Source organism: Rhincodon typus, chromosome 35 (assembly GCF_021869965.1).
Source record: "Rhincodon typus isolate 14 chromosome 35, sRhiTyp1.1, whole genome shotgun sequence".
NCBI classification, from domain to species: domain Eukaryota; kingdom Metazoa; phylum Chordata; class Chondrichthyes; order Orectolobiformes; family Rhincodontidae; genus Rhincodon; species Rhincodon typus.
The window spans coordinates 20,383,521-20,405,566 of record NC_063366.1 but is presented as its reverse complement, the minus strand read 5'-3'; the positions used below and the strand labels follow the sequence as shown (position 1 = coordinate 20,405,566).

Below are 22,046 nucleotides of genomic sequence, written 5' to 3'. Positions count from 1 at the left end.
ACGTTCACCCCTTCCACCCCGGACGCACGGTAGTAGCACCCTGTGTTATCTCCAAGGTGCACTACAGCAACTCAAAGAGGCTCCTTTCACAGCGTTTTCCAAATCTCCGACCTCTAGCACAGGGGCAGCAGATTCATGGAACGCCGCTACCTGCATAGTCCCCTCCAAGCCATTCACCATCCTCAGCTGCAGCTTTATCGCTGGTCCTTTAATGTGGCTGGATGAAAATCTTAGCACTGCCTCCATGGCTACAGCAGTGTAATGTACCAGCACAATATGTTGACTCTCCACCACCTTCTCCAGGGCAATATGGTTTTGGCCAAATGAAAAATTCTGTCTTGTCAGCTCACATGTTGAAACTTTGTTTTTTAAAAAAATTCTCTGCAATAAAGCGCCTAACTTGTAAAAACTCCCCAGAGCTCAGAAATATTACACTTCTCCCCGTAAATTTGCGACCCCCCCTCCCCACACGCCCCGCAGCACATTCGGAAGGATCTAGCGAGCATGCCGAGAAAGTCGATGGGGGTGAGGATATGAGTGCCTACAGAGACTGGCGTGGTATTCCTTAGAGGAGTAAAACGTTATGGGGCGATTTCACCACAGTTTAATAGAAGGGGGAATGGGGAAAACAGATTTCCGCTGGCACAAGGTTAGATAACCAGAGGATAGCGATTTAAGCGGATTGGCAAAAAGTGGGTTACGTGGGGGTGGGGTTCTTTTTAAAAAAAACACAAGGAATGCACCTGGCGGGAATTAAGGTTGGAGGGAACAGAGTATTTTTTGAATTAAAGCCATACAGTCATAGGGTTGTACATCAAGGAAACAGGCCCTTCAACCCAACTCGTCAAAGCCGACCAACTATCCTAAATTAATCTCGTCCCATTTGCCCCATATCTCTCTCAACCCTTGCTATTCAAATACCCATCCAGATGCCTTTTAAATGTTGTAATTGTATAACCATCCACCACTTCCTCTGGCAGTTCATACCATACCTGCACAACCTTCTGCATGACAAATTTACCCCTTCGGCTCCTTTTAAATCTTTCCTCTCTCATCTATGCCGTCCAGTTTTGGACTCCCCTACCCTGGGTAAAAGGCCTTAGCTAGTCACCCTATCCTCGTCACGATTTATTAAACCTCTGTAAGGTCACCCCTCAGCACCTGACGTTCCAGGGAAAATAGTCCCAGCCTATTCAGCCTTTCCCTATAGCGCAAACCCTCCAACCCCGGCAACATCCTTGTAAATCTTTTCTGCACCCTTTCACGGTCGGCAACATCTTTCCTATAGCAGGGAGACTAGAATCGAGCAGCCTTTCAAAAAGAGAGAGGTCGATATTGTTTTGGGGAGGGGCGGGTCAATTAGGTAAGGTCTTTCCAAGATTTAACAGAAAGGTGATGGGCCGATCAGCACCCGGTTGTACTGTCTCAGTTTGGTTTTCCACCACACCCCAAGTGGACGTAACTGATCCTGTTGCAACCCGAGAATATTGTTCGTCAGAGATAGTAGGAACTGCAGATGCTGGAGAATCCGAGACAACAAGGTGCAGGGCTGGATGAACATTGTTCGTCATCTCGATTTAGATATCACTCGGAATGCAGCCAAAGCCCTAAATCCTGATCGTTTCCCAGCCAACCCCTTTCATAGGGTACAGCTGCCTAGTGTGAGGAGGACTGGAATCTCTCAACACCAAATACACGACAGCTGTTCCCCACAACAAAACGATGTTTGCTGGGATTGGGCTGGTGAAAGCCAAAGAAGAACAGAAATATCTTCTTGGCAGAACATCAGACACCACGAGCGCTACAAAGTCATCCTGACCACACACTGCTCACTTCTCTATCCTGATAACCAAACCGAGGACATACGTTCACCCTCCCCAGCATTGAGCTGAGGTTACACTGTCTTAATATATCACGGGAACATCATAGAAACCACAGCAGTGTGCGAATCCGATCAATATCGTCACCTCATTAAATCTGGGTTTGATCCCGTCAACCGAACAACTGGAATGTTTTAATCTCTCAGTGGAATGTACAAGAAAAAAGTAGCTACAATGCCGAACAGACCAGACCCTCTCCCATCCCTCCTGCAACAACGACGTTGACACAGAAAGATCCTTACACACACAGTGAAACATAACTGCACTCTCGCATAAGTGACAAAGACCGTCGATTCCATAGACACGCGCACAGTGTAAGGGATGCTCAGTGACCCTGGCTGACTCTTATACAGTGACACAGACCCTTACACACAGACACCCGCCTCCTACATTCAGTGATACGTGCGTACACATACAAACACACACGGTGACTTTGACTGACCCTTACACACAGTGCAACAACAGACAGACCCGAACACAGCGCGACACTGACAGAGCTCAACATTGACATTGACACTGGCAGACCTTCAAGTCACGGAGCACACCCATTTGTGAACTCTAATGAGGTTATTAAAAGATCACTTTGTTTCTAACACCTTTATTAAAAATGCCACAATTTTACATCATATTTCAGAAATTTAAAAAAAAGTTATTTACACAAGAAAAATCTAACACAGACATTTGCATAGTTGATGAGATCAGACAAGTACTTGCATTCACTCTTGGCATTACCACACCATTTAATTCTCACCGCTAGTCTCTGCCTCTTGCGTGCATGGGCCACTTTCAGAACAAGGCTACTAATGTACCTGCTTCCAGCTCTCCTTCTGAATAGTTCATAATGCCGTCCAGCACAGCGGGGTACCAAAACTAAGAAACCTGATACAACTCACTTCAGCATCTCGCATCGAGCAGGTCTGACAGCGTGATTATGCGGAAAAAAAACAGACCCTACCTTTGCTTCAAACCGCCCCAAAGATGTCCCGTTAAATTGTTTGAAGTCGCTGCAACTCCAGCATATTAACTCCCGTGACCATTATAAATGAGGCGAGCTTACTTCTTAAAGGAAAAGTATAATATACGCAAAAGGAGATATTTATTCTCTCACACTCCAGGCTTGTGGCCTCTTTAGTGAAGAACATTAAATGTTATCTGACATGTTTAAGATTGATGGAACTGGCGGGTAACGTTCCATCTATCTGTTCGTTCTTAAGGGCAAATTAGGGCAGATGCTGGAATCTGTACTGAAAGCAACAAACGCTGGAGATCACAGAGGGCCAGACAGCGTCCATGGAGGGAGAGCAAGCTAACGTTTTCGCGTCTAGATGCTTCTTCATCAGAGCTTTGAAGAAGTGTCATCTAGACTCGAAAAGTCAGCTTCCTGTCTCTCCATGGATGCTGTCTGATCCGCTGTGATCTTCAGGGCTTGTTGTTTTCGATATCTGTTCACCTTGTTCCTCTTGATACTGGTGGTTGGGAGTGTGGGGGGGACGGTGGTGGTGGTGGTTTGGAGGTGGGGGCGCTTTCAATGACTCAGCACAATATACAGGGTCACACCAGTAAGCAATTTCTCACTCAAAGTGCTGGACATGCTGACAGGACATAATTTACAGACAAACATACCACTTAGGACCAGAAATAGGCCATTCAGACCTTTCAAGCTTTGATACAAATGCTGCTGGAGGCAAGTCAGAAAGTGAGTTGGGTGTTAACAGATTTCTTAACTGGCAAAATAATTATGGAACAACGACAAACAGCGGATTGAATTCTACTTCATGTTCCTTGGCCAACTCCAAGAGCAAGTTGGAGAATGTTATGCCAAAACTGTAAAGAGCCCTATTCTGAGCAATAACACTGAACAAGAGACACCGTGCATATATTAGGTAATTAGGTTAGTGCAGTAAGGAATCATGCAATTGAATTCTGGGTGATAAAGAGGGATTTGAAAAGGGATGTTGAAAAGAAAACAACAGCTTACATTTGTAGACTGCTTTCAACCTCTCAGGGTACTTCTTATAGGAGGTATTATCAAATAACATCCCACACTAAGCCACATAAGAAGATATTAGGACAAGGGACAAGGGACTGAATGATTAGTTAAAAGGTTAGGTTTTTAAGGTGTCTTACTGGAGAAGAGGTGATGGAGGAGGAGGGGAGGGAGGAGGAGGAAGAGGAAGAGGGGTAGGAGGAGGAGGGGGGGAGGAGAGGAGGGGAGGAGGAGAGGAGGGAATTCCACAGTTTAACGTCTAGCTATAAGGATAGCTGACAATGCAAAGGGGAATAGGAATTAAAAAACTAAACGGGATTGCAACTACAACAAAGAGGATCATAGCAGCCATAATGGTTGTCATTAGACTTCTAATCCAGAACACCAGGCTAACGTTCTGGGAGAACATTAGATGGGATCGAATCCGATTATGTCAAATGGTGAAATTCGAATTCAATAAAAATCTGGGAAGAACCGCCTAGTCAATAGCCACTACGTAATCGTCAGTGATTGTCATAGAAACCCATCTGGTTCACTAATATCCTTTCTTTTGTATTTATCTGTGGGAAGTGGGCGTCACTGACAGGCCAGCATTTATTGCCCTTGAGCTGCCTTCTTGAACCACTGCAGTCCAGCTGCAGTGACCCACAATGACATTAGGGGAAGGAAATCTGCCATCTTTACCTGGTCTGGCCTACATGTGACAAGACCCACAACAATGTGGGTGACTGTCAAATCCTTTCATGGCAATGAAGGATGAGCAATAAATGCTGGCTTAGCCAGCAACACCCAAAGCCTGTGAATGAATTTTCAAAAAAGTCTACCAGCACACTGATTAAAACTGGTGAATGGGAGGTCAGGAGGAAATCAACACAAAATCAATATTTTGAAATAAACTCCTCAATTCCACAGTAGAGACAAAAGCCTTGGACTGTTTTGGATCTGGAGGTGACGTTTGAGCCAAACAGTCTTACAGAACTGTAACAAGCACATGTCAATGACTGCAGCTACCTGTGTTTTGTTTTTGCACCACACCCCCATCAAAACTAACTGCCAGCTATAAAGATATAAAACACCAGAAAAAGATGTGAAGATATCAAATCACAGAATAATGGTTCATTGATAATCTAAAGGAAATGAAGAGTAACTGTAAGAAAGTACAACAGAAGTCCAACTTGTCAACATCTAGGAAAATTTACAGGAGACACAAGCCCCTTTTTTTCAGTGCGTCAGTAAAATGTTCATTAAAACTACCTGACCAAATCTCATAACAGCAATTAACTGCATCACCCCATTTTCTCTTCTTGTACTAACTACGCTTCAACACACACACACACACAATGGGTGGAATACTTTAATTTCAAGCATCTACTTGACTTGAGTCAAAATGACAAACAGATGGAAGACTAGGATTGCTTGAAACAAGGACATGTCACACACACTCCAACACTGGAACCACTGCAACCACGTAAGGTTGTGACCTAAAGAAGCCACTTGCCTTCAGATACAGTTGTAGCCATCATCCTAACATCTCATGAGACTTCTGCAGAAACAGTCTCAATCCCAACTAAGCTTACTCAAGACAATTCCTAAAGGGTGTCCACACTAATACTAAAGACAGACAAACTATATCACTGATTTGGTTGGTGGTACACAATTTCAGCATTGCTGTAAAAAGACTTCGGTGCCAAAATGTTCTGTCATGTACTCATCAGGATAGAATTGCAAGAACACCAATTTCGAAGGGTGGGGAGGGGGGAATGGGGAATGAAACTGGAGTTTATACTGTCTGAGAACAGGATGCCCAATGGTTTGCAAGTATATTCTGCTTGGTCAAAATGTTGCCTTTAGCTCAAGGTGAATGCACCAGGCAGTCCTTTGTTGCCCTTTCCTTGAGAAATTTGGCAGTTTTGCAATTCTGACCTGATGAGTGAGGCAGCACATCTCATTTTGCAGCAATGATCATTTATTTACACTAAAAATTTGACCACTTGATTTGATGCAGCTTCAACTATAGTAATGTTCCTCAGTGCGTCAGTTTCGATTGGGGCTCATAATGCTGTTGTTGGGGCAATGGAAGAGGGATTAAATTGGATAAACAGTTGAAGTTGGGTCACGTTTTGATGGTAGACCCTCCTAAAATCTCTGATTGAAGGAAGGAAACTAGAGAATAGCTCATTATACCTCAGTTCCAGACTTAGTTACACACATGATTTTCTTTTAAAATTGAAAAGTGAAACCTGATGCAGCATTAGTGCATTCTCACCTGCAGTATAATGTCACTGATTCAATTACAGTAATTGAATCAATGGTGTTAAACAAACAGGCTGGGCCTGAAGACTTGAAGTGGGATGGGGACAGGCAAAGGTAGGAGTAACAATGACACGAAACAAAACTGAGTAATGAGTCAGTGCAAGCAAAGTCAAAAATACATCAAAATAATGCTGATCATAGCATGATGAAATGCAAAACAGGCAGCCATCTGCTACTCATTTTTGTTCACTCCACCATAGAATGCTGCAGCATACAGGTCATTTGCCTACCATGCCTGTTGTAGCTTTTTGAAAGAGCTCTCCAGTTAGTGCCACTTCTGCTGTTTGATGAAGCTTTATAATGTTTGCCCTCATTTCTTCTTATGCAGTTTTCATTTTGCTTTATATTGCTGCTGAGGGTGTGTTTTTATGATGTCAAAAGGTGCTACATAAATGCAAATTGCTGTTGACTGCTTTTGCAAGACCTTCAAGTATTCATCCAATTCTCTCTGGTTCTTTTGCAAATTACCTTATTGTTTCTCGTGGCCATTGGAAACCTTCCTTACTCTATCAAAATCCTTTATGATTTTAAACAGTGATCAACCTTCCCTAAAGGACTGGGTGCTCTGGTAGACACTGATGTGCCTGTGATTGAAGAAAACATATGGGCAGCCCAGTCAATACAGTGTACCACCAGCATTGAGACACAATTCTTCTGGAACAGAAGATGCAGAGATTTGGTTACAACAACTTCGACTGAAGTGGTCGACAATAGTATTGGCAATGAGGAGGCGATGGCCCAGTGATATTATCGCTAGAGTATTAATCCAGAGACCCAGGTAATGTTCTGGAGACCCAGGCAGATGGTGGGATTTGAATTTAATTTTTAAAAAATTCTGACATTAAGAGATTAATGATGACCATGAAACCATTGTCAATTGTTGGGAAAAACCCATCTGGTTCACTAATGCCCTTCAAGGAACGAAACTGCCTTTCTTACCTGGTCTGGCCAAAAGAGGTTTCAGACTCACAGCAATGTGGTTGACTCTTAACAATTGGGGATGGGTATGAAATGCTGGTCCAGCCAACAACACCCACATCCCATGAATGAATTAAAAAATAATAATATCTGAAATGATAGCATATATACATGGAGCCTGTCATCATTGATCGGACATATGACTGAACCACCGTAAATGAGGTTGTGGTACACTTACTCCACTGAAAGGTTATTTTGCATATTCTTCAGCTCTCTACTTTCTTTCTTAGGCACCTGTGTCCAAAGGGTTGAGAAACATCAGATCAATAACATCTGAATTATGTGCTCCAAATGTGAGAAAAGTAGAAAAGATCATGCAATAGCCTGTCACTATGCTAATGCAGTGGCATAAGACCAGCTTAAACTAACTTGGGGCCTATGCATATTCTGTGTATGAGCTAACATTCTCATCAAGGATTCGCTTTGCCTGTAGACAGGCAGTGCTACGCAATGAAAAACATCTGGAGACCTTAAAAGTCAATGCAAAGCTACAGAGGAGAGTTTACAAAATGGACAGAAGAAACAACTTCTCATCTTAACTCTGTCATAAACAAAAAGATTGCCAGTATCCTAAATACAAAACTTCCAAGCAAATTTCTGATAAACAGTGTTGCAGAACACCCAAGTGGTAGCAAAACCACTACTGCATGATGAGACTGGTGAAGACATCTCAGAGGTTGGTCTTAATGAGGAGGATAGTACTCAAAAGTCATCTGAGAGATACAAGGATTGTCTGTTGTCCAGTTTGCAACCCTAAACACTAGGAGATGGGCTATCAATTAACGCAAGCTCGCAAACTATTAAGTAAGAAGGGTGGCTTGGTTTACAGCTTGTGGAAAGCTTCACTGACTCTCTAATGAATGGAGCCGAGTCACACGCAATCACTCCCAGGCCAAGAGGACACAGCTTAAGAAAGTTTGAAATATATGGAGGAAAAATACAGGCTGCTTTCTCTTCAATTCAGAAAATCAAACTCCTCAGGAAATATGGGGATAATAAGTATTATTATCACTTGATCCTCATAGAAGCATCCCAGATTACCCTTCAAAAACTTGACTTAATCATCCGCAATGCCACCAGTTTCTCCATTTCATGCCACATTTGACTGAGATATATGCCAAGAACTAGGACGGTGGTCTAGGTAGGCCCAAGCTCAAGATACAAATCCCAGCTGCTATTATTTGGAAACGGCAAGTACTCAAAGCATCTGTAGAACTTGTAATACAGGCCTCATTGCAGTTCTCTGACATTGCGAAAGGAGTACAAGAACTTAAGATCCTGAAGATTGAGACCTTCCAAAAAGTAATCCCACAGTAGACATGAAGGAGTCCATGAATCACACTGGTCCCAAACCCAAAATATCAGAAATAGTTACTTTGACCAACAATATGATGTGGAGAGATTGGGAAATGCTAAATAGTTAATAGTTGAAGAGCCAAAGATCTAGGATCAATTATTTTAAAAATGATTCGGTCTCAATTAAAGCTTTATACAATATCAAATCATCAAGGTTAATCAATGGCTAACTATTACATTGTAATTTATATCCTACCAGGATCACTTTCAAGAGGCAGACCGCTCATGGTTAAGGAGTGGTGCAGATGTAAGGACTCTGGAAAATTGGAACGTCTCAAGGATGTTCCTATTCATCAAAAACACACAAATCACATTCCAAGATTGTTGTCAAGTTAAAGCAATAAGTTGGAAACTAAGGGTGGATAACATCCATTGAGCCAAGGCTAAAATACCAGGACAGATGCTTATAGAAAATGGATTTGATCTTCAAGAAAGACAAAGTCACCACAGTCGATGATGTCTCAGTATGATTTGAAGACGATAATAAGACAATGGAAATTGCTTGGAACAAAAAAGGATTAACACCTTGGCCATGAGATCAAGGAACTGATTGGCAGATCTGAACCTGTTCATTTCAGATTTGTCATGGGCACTCTAGAGAAATGGTTCAAACTGAACAACCTCATGAGGGTCTTTGAGATTCACAGATTTAAGTCCTTCGCTCAGGACGTCTCATGCTTAACTATAGCCCTGACACTGGAACTTTTACAAATTTTCAGTAACAGTTGAACAAGGCAATAATCTCTGTCCAGTTTTTCACCATGTATAACTTTCACTGATCCTTTAGTGCCGGAATTCAGCAGACTGTTGGAGGATATGGTGGCACCATCATAAGGGTTTTTAAAATCAGTGGTGGGTGGATACTTAAAAAAAGCTATGGCATCTTAATGTAATTTAATGACTTAATTTTTAATGTTCTCTGTTTATCATTTTTGTTTTTTATTTTAGTACTTATATTCAGAATTATTATACATTAATGTTGCTTTGTTTAGTATTATAGAATAAGACTACTGGTGGCGGGCTAGTGCAACTGAGATACAGGGCTCTCAGTTTCATGTCCCAGTTGATGGAGGATGTCCATTGCTTGGCGAATTAGTCCTTTTAGACTTCCTGGTGTGATGTATCTGCCTCATCCTCTGTCAACACCAGGTTGTAATACATCGATGAGCGATGCACAGACCTGGACAAGGCATTCTTCTTAGTGACCCCAAAATAGCCAAATGTCTCATCATCTAATTAAAGAAGAATAATCCCAGCTTCTCTAGCCAACGAACAACCATTCCCATCAGATGGCAGTGCAGGATTAGAGCAGGGCTTCCCAAAATGGGGCTCAAGCTCAGAATTCAACACCCACAAGTGATGGAAGCAGAGGCAATCAAAGATTTAAAAGGGAAGTCAGATTCTATGAGGAAAATAAACATCTAGGAAGACAGAGAGGGAGCGGCACTGACTTATTAGAGACCTGGCAAGTATTCGAGGGAATGAATAGCTCCCTTCCGTGCTGTAAACAACTCTCTAAACCAATGCAAAAATTGTACAGACTTTGTACCATGGCACCGGGTGGGATTCTCCAATTTAAATTCGCTAAGCTTTAAATGGTAAAATGCTACTAGAATGACAACAGAAACATCAAGTAGAAATAAAATCTGACTACAACATCACATCATGGAAGACTGTTGGAATAAAGACCTTCATCTCAACGAGATCTCTGCTTGTTCAGATCCAATCCCAGCAAGAGGCTTAGGCCAGAAATAGTAACCTTGGGGAAGGTGCAGCTAACCAGAATAAAACTAGGGCTGAGACAGTTAAACTAGGAGGACATTGATCAGGCTTGTATTCCCTTGAGTAAAGATTGAGGCATTATTTGATTGTTGGAGTTTACAAAAAAAAACTCATAACTCAGAAAAACAGAAACCAGTTCCGCCGGTTCCAGAACAAGAAAGTATAACCTTAAAATTGAACAAAATGAGGAAAAGACTTGCTCATACAATGTGGAACACACCCTCAAAAGGCTGGGAACAATGTTGAATTTTTACAGAGGAAATGATATGTCTTTTTGTTGGGCATGCCCCATTATGGGCTATAGAAGAGGAGAGTGGAGGAAGTTAAGACACAGATCAGCTGTAATCTAACTAAATAGGAGAACAGTCCGAGGGCTGAATGCCCTTTTTCTTTTCATATTAGGATCTCTAGAAAGCAGCAACGGGGGTACCAGCACACCATATTTAAAATAAAAGGATTCACTAAGGAAGACACAGCATTCAGAAATTATTTTCATGATGCAAATTAATAGAAATCAAGGCTGCTCCACCTTAAAGGTAGGAATAAAAGCAGGATGCAGTTATTCCATAAAGGGTGAAGGAAATCTGCCAACTGTCCCTCAAAAAGCCACATTACTTAAAATATCAAAATTCACACTGACAGATCAGGGTGGCAAGCCCTGGGTGAGTGGGTCAACATTCACTCACTCTTGCTGGAGTGAGAAGGCTGTGTGTTCGAGTCCTAATGCAGAGACTGGAACAGAGTGTCTTGGCTAACACTCGGTGCAATATTAAGCAGGCAGGGCACCGTCAAAATGGGCCAGTCTATCAGTTTTTCAAAACCAAAACACATGGCATGACACAGGTGGAAGTGCAGCAGGGGAGGTTGAGGCTTGATGGCCTGGCCAACACGGAAACCAATTCTTTGCTCAGTTCTGCTGCTTGTGAAAGTGTGCTGGATGCAAATTAGCTACCGTGTTTCCTGTATTACAATGGCAGCTATATATGACAGGGAACGGAACATGTTTGGTAAAGTGCCTTGGGAGGTACAGAAGTTACATAAAGTACTGTATAATTGCAATAAACTCTTTCTTCCTAAATAATGTACAGATCAGCCAGAATCCAGCTGAATGATGGAACAAGGCTGAGGTGTTCAATGGCCTCGGCCTGCTCCAGGCCCGAAAGGGTCAGTACTCAAGGCATTTCACTACAGTAATATTCTGTAGAACCATCAGGAGCACTGCTGAAACTGGCACACATCAAAATTCAATTCCTTCTGCCCTTTGCCATTAATGCAATTCCAGTGAAAGGTCTGTCAATATACACACTGGGGTGCCAAACCATAGAATCAAACAGAAAATTTAAGAAAATGTTCACCTTCAATCGCAAAACAATTACAAATATTGACCCGCTTGTGTGATTCTACTTGAGTACTCGTCAGGAGTCGATCAATAAAGACAATTTGAAACTTCATTTCTGGTGGAGGGGAGGAGAGTGTAGCAAAAGGCTTTTGCATATTTCAGTTTCATGTCAAATGGAAAGTTGGTCTGCTCTGAAGACTTTGAGAGACAGAGAGAGAAATATACCACACTAAAAAAAAAGTTAAATAATAAATTATATAATTTTGTACAAAAAAAAACCAACATTAGGTTTATATGTAGACACAGGTCAGCTAACAACTTGGGGAGCCATCACATTGGTGAGTCATTGCTCAGCGACGAATCCACAGTCAATGTTGGGTTGGGCAGGATTTTCGTCACACGTTGATAGATTTTTACACTTCACCCTGGGCTGGTGCGGCTGCAAATCATGCAAAATATTCTTGCCATCCCTGACTTGCTATTCGCTTAAATACAACTGTAAACAAGTTAGACACAGCCCCTGGTGAGGGCATTGTAACAAACAGAAAAAAAGTCAGAAAATGGCTGGACGTTAGATTGGCTCCAACTGTATTTCCTCCTTTTGTGAAACTACGAAATCCCAGTCATACCAAGGCACCTCAATTATGACCGAGCTATTGAGCCCCACATCACCTCCCATAAGTGAAGCAAGGGCCCCTGCTTTACAACAGCAAAAATTAATGCTTGATGATTTGGAACACATGAAGGCAAATAAAAATCAAACCACAAATGCCAAATTGTGCTGAACATCAATGTGGGACACAAGTGCACAAGGACACACACGCAATCATCAGTAAACAGAATGACAACATAACAGAAAACCAATGTACATTCCTTAACAGTGAAATTCCTATTCTGTACTATACATGGTAATGGAGCCAGAAACAAAATATGGCAAACATTTTCATTGGAAAGCAAACAGATTAGGGATGATGGACAGTAGTCAATTATAGATTTCAGCTTGCGTGAGATTAAAAATGGTTTGTCGCCATCAAGTAACTGGACAGGATTAAATTGGAACAGTAAGGACAAAATCGTTATGGCCAAATCATGACAGTGTAAATATGGACCCTGAGACAGCCAAACCAAGATTACACAACAGTTTTTGGGATATTTTCTTTACACACAGTTTACAGGGCAAAAGTCCAATCTCATTATAGTGATGCTCCAGCTTGTTGGGCTGCTCTGAGTTTCATCAGTGTATTTACAGCAAGCTGTGCTGGCACAGGCCACCTGCATGTTGTGCAACTGCAATGCAGCTTCACATTCAGAACAGAAAGGGGGAAATAAACAACTTGCATAGTGCAAAAGGATTAAGGATAAACACAAGAGTTACATGCAATAGGTCAGCACGGTGGACCGGACGTTCATTGCTGGTGTGGTCATTTCCAGAAAAACGTGAAGTACGAGGCCATATTCCAGAATCACTAGGGGCTGAAGAAGGAAAAGGGGAGAACAGGCCTAAAAAATATTTCACAGTTATGGTAGTGGAATTATAAGCCATTACTGCAAATCTGCACAACTTCCTAGGAACTTGGTTTTCACCATCACTAAAGACTCGTGTGGAGCCACAGCTCTGGGAACCTTAAAAGCAGTAGATAACGTGTTACAGCTTTCCAAGATAGGAAGATGGCGAGCACAATTTGGTCCTTGTCCCTTTTACAGAAGCTTAAAAGCAATCAGAATCTTCCCTCACGCCTCCACCACACCACCCAGTACCAAGTTTCATTTGTAACCTTAAAGCGGAATTGTCAGGTCTTTGCAGGAGGTGTTTGTGGAGGGGAACAGGAGGTGGGGAAGGACAACAAATGAAGAACTTCTCCAGTCAATCAATGATCCTTTTCGCTTCCTGGTGGGTGGGACTGTAAAACAGGGCACAGAGCTAGGAAACACCAGCACTACACTTCACCGTCTTCTGTTGTGAGGTACAGTGGGTCCTTGGTGCTCGGTGCAGAGATGGGTAGGGGTGGGGGCCGTAGCCTCCTGGCACTGGGTGCCCTGCTGGTGTTGCTGTGTGGGTGGTAGGAACCCGTGCCATTGTGCTGAGGCTGCCGGAGAGAAGGGGGCACCGACGAGCTCTTGATCTGAATAATTCTGGTGTCCATCACCTCACAATCGATCTGCATCATCACCTCGTAACCTCGTGTGGTGTTGTGCAGGCTCTCTGAGGGAAAAGGAAAACAGAGAATGCATTAGGTTTGGAGAAATACATGAAAAAGAAAATACTGCTTGCTACATGTTGAATCTTAGACTACCACTTCACATGGCCCCTATTCTGCTCTTCAATCAGACCACTGATGATCTGTATTACAACTCTATTTACCCATCTTGATTCCACAGTCCTCAATACTCTTATCAAAAACTCTTGTCACCCCCAGTTTTGAAATTTTTCAGCTGATTTCCTTTATGGAAATTTATGGAAAGGATTCCAACTTTCCACTTTACGATTGATCAGCTGTGGCTCAGTAGGAAGCACTCTTGGCTCTGAATCAGAAGGTTGTGGGTTCAATCCCAAACCAGAGACTTTGGGAAACAAAATGTAAACCAGCAGTCCGAGTGCAGAACTGAAGGAGTGCGGTACTGTCAGAAATACCATCTTTCAGATGAGACTCAATTTGCTCTCTCGGAAAAAGATGCGCAGGGAAGGTCTCCTCAGTGACCTCGTCATATTTATCCCTCAATCAACATCATCTAAAGCAAAGGAAAAGTCACTGGATCTGAACGTTGACTCTGCTTTCACTCCACAGATGAGCCAGACCTACAGAGTTTCTCCAATTATTTCTGGTTTTGGCTCAAATTTCCAGCATCTGCTGTTTTTTTGCACTTCCACAAAAAAAAACATCTCTTACCTGTTTGGTGGAGCTTACTACGTATCAAATGGTTGCCACATTATACCAGATCACATCTCACTGGCTAAGATGACCTGAAGTTATGACAGGTACGGTCAGCCTTGCTCATGACTACAAGGAAAGCAAATTAGAGGGAGCAGGACATTTGTGTAGAGCAGGAGGAATAAAACACAGTTTTTATGTTGGGGAAAAGTTACGTCGGCCACTGGGTTGAGGTCATGTGATGCCGCATAGGCTTTGAGTGAAGCATTCGTGCCGGGCCACAAATAAACTGCTCTCAAGGAGCTGAATCACAGTAATGTGTGGCTGTGCTGTGTAAGGGAACTGTTGCATTTAACCAAGATGTCCATTACCTCTTGGGTGGACATTCAACATCCCACAGTCACTGCGACAACCCCAAGTTGCTCCATAGGGCTTTACTGCAGTATTGTCACTAATGTAACGTAGAAATTGTAGCAAGGAGTGTCAGGCAGAGCAAGATCCCACAAACATAACTCCACCTTTTTGTCAAAAGCAATTTTATTGTGGTATGTCTGATGGCTCCAGGATACCAGGAAGATTCCTTTGCTGTTCTTCAAAAACAGTGCCATGGGAGGCTATGAGGAGAAAACGAGTTTTATGGAGACCTTAACAGTTTTGTTTGAGTTTTATTTGTGCAGACCTGCAGGATGAAATTATCTCCTGTTGTACCTTTGGTTAGGACCTGTCTTTTGGCTATCAGTAGGAAATTGGGGTCAGTGGATGCTATGAGGTTAGACAGGGAAGTACCAGTGGCAATCCTTGCAGAACAGACTGATTGGCCTTTCCTGATTGCAGAGGTTGCTCTCCATCCTCATGCACGTTTTCTGCAGTAGAATCATAGAAACAACAGCATTGGAGGAGTCCATTCACTCCATTGTACCTGTGCTGGCTCTTTGAAAGAACACTTGTCCTTGGCACCATACCCCCATCTTTTAACCATGACCATGTAATTTCCCCTTGGTTCAAGTACCTGCCAAATCTTATAAAACTAACAATAAGCCGCAAAAATATTTGTTGTCCCAGATCCTGATAGCTCAATGAAAAAAATTGCCCTTCCCCACACCCAGATATTTCACCAACAATCTAAAATCACTTCCTTCTAGTTAATTGACTCACTTGCTGGAGGGAATAGATTTTCTGTTTATGGACAGATATCAGGATCAGTTAGTTTAAAGTAAGCTGACAAAGGGAACACTTCCACAGTTAAAGCTAGGCAACTTCTGCTTTGAGATGCTGACAACATTTCTTAAAAAAAAAATTCAAAGGACTGCTGCTATTGGGTTACCGGTCTGTGCAAGTCCAAACGTTCATTTTTTTTTTGGTATGTACCACCCATCGCTAAACAGATCACAGATTTCCACAGCCACCTGTCGGTACAGCCGAGGTACAAGATTAGACTGTAATGACAGCATTGAGACCGACAGCTGCCTGGAGCCCAACACAGAAGGATTCCTTCATGAAACAGTTTCAATTAAAACAGAGAAGGAATTGCAGTTTGAGAGCAAATCCTGTAAAATTTGAGGATCTTCTCCAAGAATGTAGACGTGTTATGAAAGCCTTCAAAAATGTACAGCCTTACATGTCAGCACAGGTGCATGCAAGTCCAAGTAACCTGCTCAACAACACCGCCACAGCTGCTCAGGAGAAGCACTGCTGCATCAGAGAAATTTACTGAATAGTATATGTCACAAAGTTAATACACAAATACAGCAAGTGATTAAGGCTAATAGAAAGTTATCCTGTGTTATGAGGAACCCAACCCGAAACGTCCGCTTTCTTGCTTGTCTGATGCTGCCTGGCCTGCTGTGCTCCTCAAGCTCCACACTGTGTTATCTCTGACTCCAGCATCGGCAGTTCTTACTATCTCAGAAGTAAGAATGTTTCACTTCAGTTGTATAGGTCATTGGTGAGATTGCATCTTGACTGCTGTGTGCATTTTGGTCTGCTCATAGGCAGGGACATAAATGTGTTGAAGGCCATTCAGAGAAGCTACCTGGAGGATTGGGTTGTCTTAGGACGAATGGTTGGACAGGCTGGGCGTACTTTCACTGGAATTTGGTACTGTGAGGTGTGACTGAAGTGTATAAAACTTTGAATGGTCTTGACTAGTGTGTGGGAAAGGATATTTATTCTCACAGGGGAGTTGAGAACTTGGGATACTATTTTAATATTAGGCTTTGAGCTCAATTATTTTTTGTGTGTTCTCTGACTTTGGAACTCTAAGCCTTGGAAGGTGGAGGTGGGGGTGGTGGTCATTAAATATTTTTAAGATGTAGATGGCTAGATTCTTGTCAGATAATGGAATGATCAGAGATAGATTGGAATGTGGAAATTGAAATGTAAACAATCACTGGGTTCAAAATTTAATTTCACTTCTCTCACCACAGACGCTGCCAGTGCCGTCGAGTTTCTCCAGCATTTAAATGCTTTCATTTCAGTTATATAATAGTATTTTGAAATCAAGAGGAAACACATTCAAAATGTTCGTTCAAATGGTTTGTTTCTGTTCTCAGATGGTCTAGTTCAACTTTAAGCAGGCGGCACTCTTGCTTACCATTCACTGCCATAGCTGGCATCACGAGGGACATCTTCGGCCTGTTGGTCTTGTTGTGACTGATAGCTGGTAACAGCAGGTGATCCTGTAACAGGGTAGAGGAAGTTAAGATTTAAATCCTGCCACATGCTTGTGCCCATTAGCACTCACCACACACATATGCGCACGCGCTTGCACACAAACCAGCAACATTCAAAAACTGCTCATATTTACCCTTCGGAACGAAACCACATAGAAGGTGTCTTCCCTTCTATCGATAGCATCCATGAAGTCATAGTAACTCTGCTCGGGGCTCTGGTAAACCTGTAACTGACTGGAGGTCAACCTGCCAACAAGGAAAACATTTTAAACCACCAGGAGCAGAAAACAGAATAGGAGGAGTAGGCCATTTGGTCCATCGAGCCTGCTCCCCCATTCAATATGATCACCATATTCTTGCTCTCACCCCAGACCCTGTATCAACTTAGAGGCACTACAAGGTGTGATGAGTAGATTCGGAGTTAAATATGGAAATGCTTTCAGCTCTGGTGGGAATGTGTAACCACCTGGGGCTGCGGGTGTTTCCAACCCTGGCTGGTCTCCCGTGGCACCAAAGTCTTTCAATAACTCCACCGGCTGTCCAGGTGATACACTCACTCTCTGGGCTCCGTCAGGTGGTTGGTAGAACAGATTCACAATTCATCATGACTGAGAACATCAGATCAACTTCAGAGCACAGTAGATCATGCGTGCGAAGAATGTGAATGGACATGAGGCACTTTTATTTTTAAAATAACAAATGGTCAATTATCAATTTTTTCTGGTACTGGGAATAAATTATTGAATACAATTGCACAGAAAGAATTAAATTCATTGCACCAGGAAGGAAGAAACAAAGGCTGTATTTACATGGCAAAATTTACAATCTCAGGGCATTTCAATGTGCAATATAGTCAGTAATCTTGAAGTGTCGCCACTACCATAGCTGTGGAACTGTACCAGCCAAATTATAGACAGAAATCTCTTACAAACAGCAATGATAAATGGCTATATTGTATTTTTTAAAAATGGTATAGGTTGAGGGATAATTAAAGCTAAAGATTCTACTTGTAAATCCCTTGGTCTTCTTTAATAAGGTATTCGTGAAATATTTTACTGACGGGGTCTTCATTTGACCCCTCACCCAAAAAGGTGAAAAATGACGATGGTCACAGCTTTGGAAACAGATTTTGTTAATATATACTGGTACTCCCAACGTAGAGTAGTGGCAAACATTACCATTTGTAAAATAGGAAAAGAAGGGGATAAATAAAGATGGGAATGACCCCAGCAAAACAAAAAAATGGGCAATTAAAAAAAGAAGTCTAAAAAGTCCATTTTCAAACTGATGTGGAATATTTGGAGCACAGTAGCCAAGAGTTTACAAAAACTCTGATGAAAAGATTCCAAGTTAGAAATTCTATAAATGGAATGATGTGCTTTAATCAGTTGTGACTTCCCCAAATTGAAGCCAATATTAATGATCATGAGGCAGAGCATTTTCCCTGTAATTTCGCTGTGCTGTTACATCAGGCAGCTTTGGAATGTAAACACGCAGCCAGATTAGCATCCCGCAGGATTCATAGAAATTACTTGTTATAGTTCAAATCTGAAACAGCCTCTTTTGCCTGCTGGGTAAAGGAATGATCCTTAGTTTGCTTAAAAGAAGCCAGTTTGAAGTGAGGAAAGAAATGTTTAATTCAGAGTCAGCCAACCATCTGAAATTAAACGATGGTCCAAATGCATGGATGAATCACTGAGGCAGAACTCTGTGTACCCACCTGGTGGAAGACTCCGCAGAATGAATTGAAATAAACCTGGACAGATTGATCTTCCTCTGCTGTGCCCTCTGAAAGAGACACACTGATAACAATTAACAAATAACCTCTGACCACGTTCCCCTTAACCCATTCTACAAACACAGAAGGATTCAAAAGCATTACCCCTCTTGTCTTTTACGGAGAGGAACAAATTAATGAATCCTGTTCAAGCATCAGATTGTAGGGGCACTTCTGCATGAAGGTCAGAAAGTTCTCATGGGTTCAAATGTCTCTCGAGTTCCGAGAGCACAATCTAGGTTGACCCAATTTGCCACACTGTAGGAAATTGTAGGAGTACCCCATTGCTGGAGATGCCAACTTGCAGGTGAGGTATTAAACAGAGGACCCACCTACCTACATGTGCGAAATTATTGAACATATTTGATACACATCTGAAAATATACTTGTAACATACGCTTAAAATGTATCTAAAACATTATCTGGCATCCTCCTGGACACTTGACAAACATTCCTCAAATCAAACCGTGCAAATTAACTAGCTGACAATCATTAACAATGACACCAATTTCATTTAAGGTAATTAATTGACTAAAGGGCCCTTGGTTACCCAGGGAATGAAATAGGATGATCAACATTTGCAAATTATTTCTTCATTGACATCTTCATTCTCTTCAGACAATGTTGCACAGCAGTTTGAATAAATAAGAAAAATTGGCACGCATTACAGTCGCCAGACTTCATGGTGTTAGGCAGCAGTGCATGCTCAACGATTTCAAAATGTTCCCAGTAAAGTAATCCTGGCTGCATTCAACTGTCCCAATTATCAGTCATCAGTTAGTACTCTGGATTATGATGGAGCTCAGAAAAGTGACAGCCTCACACAAAGAACAACGTCAAGGAAATGTCAATTTGGCAGACCGTGTCTATAAAGCACTGATCCCACAAACTACGAGACGCAAGGGTACATCCTGAATTATTTGCATTTTAAAGTAGCACCTTTAACATAAAATCTGCATAGAAGCATTATCAGTCATTACCTGGGACCAAACCACACAAGGATCTATGAGGATTAGATGAGCAAAGTTTAGTTAAAGTTGAAGGGGTCAGAAAGGTACAGGTGTTTAAGGAGGAATATTTCGGGTCTCATCAAGTAAAGGCACAGCCACTGAAAGCAAACTGATGATAAGCAACTGACCAGAATTAGCTGAGCACATCGACTGCAAAGGGTTGTGGAACTGGAGGAGATTACAGAGAGGGTGAAGCAGTGGAGAGATTCAAGAGTAAAGATGGGAAATGAAGCACAAATCTATCAGCATGAAGAACAGCTCAAAGCTGAGACTCTCCGTCTTAAAACAAGCAAGGATGAGATCAGGCAACAACTGTTAGTCCTCACCCTCAAGGATTCCACATGTCCATTCTCCAGCAGAGAATGTATGTTAATTTTGTGAAGCAATAATCTCTGCCAACTTCTTTGGTGAGGGAACATGTACACACAGGTAAATAGCAGGACCAGTCACACTTATATTCACCTCGTACAGACATGGTTCAGCACTTGGGCAATCCCCACTTACCATGCCTTGTTTAAATTTCTTTTGACGCTTTGGTTTCTCATTGGACTTTGTCCTTTCAATTTGATGTCGGTGTACCCAGCCACGCAATTCATCGGCAAGTCTGAATTGGAGAGAAACATTGAAAACAACAAAACTCCTAATATAATAGCCAGCCATTTAATTTATCATCTAGTCAGCACTGAAGAAACAGACACACACACACACACACACACACACTTTACCCCAAAACTGGTTTTCTCAACAGGCTAAGTGGGTTGACATTGGTTGGTTATGGAAAACCTTTGCTTCTGTGCAACTTCTAACTAATAGTGGGAGGAAGAATTAAAAAGGATTCTCCAGCGACTTAAGTGGTACCTCAGGGACAGGATTGAAATCTCTCATTTCAGCTCTCATCCTCCTCCTTCCTTTCCCAGCCCCCACAACACTCTCCCATACACACACAACCCCACTCAATCCTACCTCAACCACCCTCATGAGCTTAAACATACCTGAGCGATTCGGTTTTGTTGAACTGGCGGCAATCCGAGGAAGGGAAGAGGATCCGATCAATGTCACGAAGCACCAAGTCTTTTACGTCAGAGTAAGCCATGGTGATGTTGCTGAAAAAAAAAAGTCTCAAACTGGTATTGCGAAAGAGCTCAGAAAAGCATAGCCTCAACCTGCATAGGTTTAGACTGCAGTGCAATGGATTGAATTGGACTACCACCACTGACCAACTACTACTGACCAACAGCACTTTGAATGCAAACTTACAAGCCCACTTTAAAAGACACACTGGAGGGACTGGTCCTATCAGTTAATATGTGATCACACACTTCCATCAAACAGTAGTGAACTTGGTGAATTCATTGCCCTTCTGGGGGTCATTTGACCCATTGTACCTCAATTAAGGGAGTTACATACAGGTTTCACCAACTCAAAACTTCCTGTAAGACCACAAGATATAGGAGCAGAATTCGGTCATTTGGCCCATCAAGCCTGTTCCACCATTTGATCACGGCTGATTTGTCTCTCAACCCCATTTTCCTGCCTTCTCCCCAAAACGCTCGATCCCCGAACAAATCAAGAACCTATCTGAAAGAGCCTCAATATCCTGGCCTCCACAGCACTCTGTGGCAGTGAGTTCCACAGAATCACCACTCTGGATGAAAAAAATTCCTCCTCACCTCAGTTCTGAAGGGCCAACCCATCACTTGGGTCCTAGTCTTTCCTATTTGTGGAAACATTCTCCATGTCCACTCTACCCAGGATCTATCTGTATTCAGTAAGCTGCAATCAGATCCTCCTTATTCTTCTAAATGTACAGTCCAAGTCCACAACTGCTCCTCATATGACAAGCCTTTCACCCCCCGGTTCATTCCTGTAAACCTCTTGTGTAACACCAGCACATCTTTCCTTACATACAGGGCACAAAACTGCTCACAATATTTCAAATGGGGTTTGACTAGTGCCTTATAAAGCATCAGCAATACATCCCTTCTCTTGTATTCTTGCCCTTAAAATTAATGCTAACATTGCATTTGCCTTCCTAACTGCCAACTGAACCTGTATGTTAACCTTAAGAGGAATTGAACTAAG

At 42.3% G+C, this 22,046-nt stretch overlaps 1 protein-coding gene across 1 annotated transcript; it reads right to left on the bottom strand.

The window, feature by feature from the left end:
- Nucleotides 1-11,876: 11,876 nt before the first annotated feature.
- Nucleotides 11,877-21,069, bottom strand: LOC125486956 (cyclic AMP-dependent transcription factor ATF-6 beta-like). The gene is made up of 6 exons (XM_048616601.1): nt 20,957-21,069; nt 20,469-20,568; nt 18,898-18,965; nt 17,312-17,423; nt 17,099-17,183; nt 11,877-13,838 (listed from the first exon to the last, which is right to left on the bottom strand). The coding sequence occupies exons 1-6, from the start codon at nt 21,055-21,057 to the stop codon at nt 13,573-13,575; spliced, it is 732 nt and encodes a 243-aa protein (XP_048472558.1). The 5' UTR covers nt 21,058-21,069; the 3' UTR covers nt 11,877-13,572.
- Nucleotides 21,070-22,046: the final 977 nt, after the last annotated feature.

What these genes read in the sequence shown, in the direction of transcription:
- LOC125486956 (XM_048616601.1), bottom strand. Translation starts at nt 21,057, where the DNA reads ATGGCTTACTCTGACGTAAAAGACTTGGTGCTTCGTGACATTGATCGG. An exon ending in AACAAAACCGAATCGCTCAG is followed by an intron (nt 20,569 to 20,956) that starts GTATGTTTAAGC and finishes TCTCCAATTCAG; the next exon opens with ACTTGCCGATGAATTGCGTG. An exon ending in AGAAATTTAAACAAGGCATG is followed by an intron (nt 18,966 to 20,468) that starts GTAAGTGGGGAT and finishes TGTCTCTTTCAG; the next exon opens with AGGGCACAGCAGAGGAAGAT.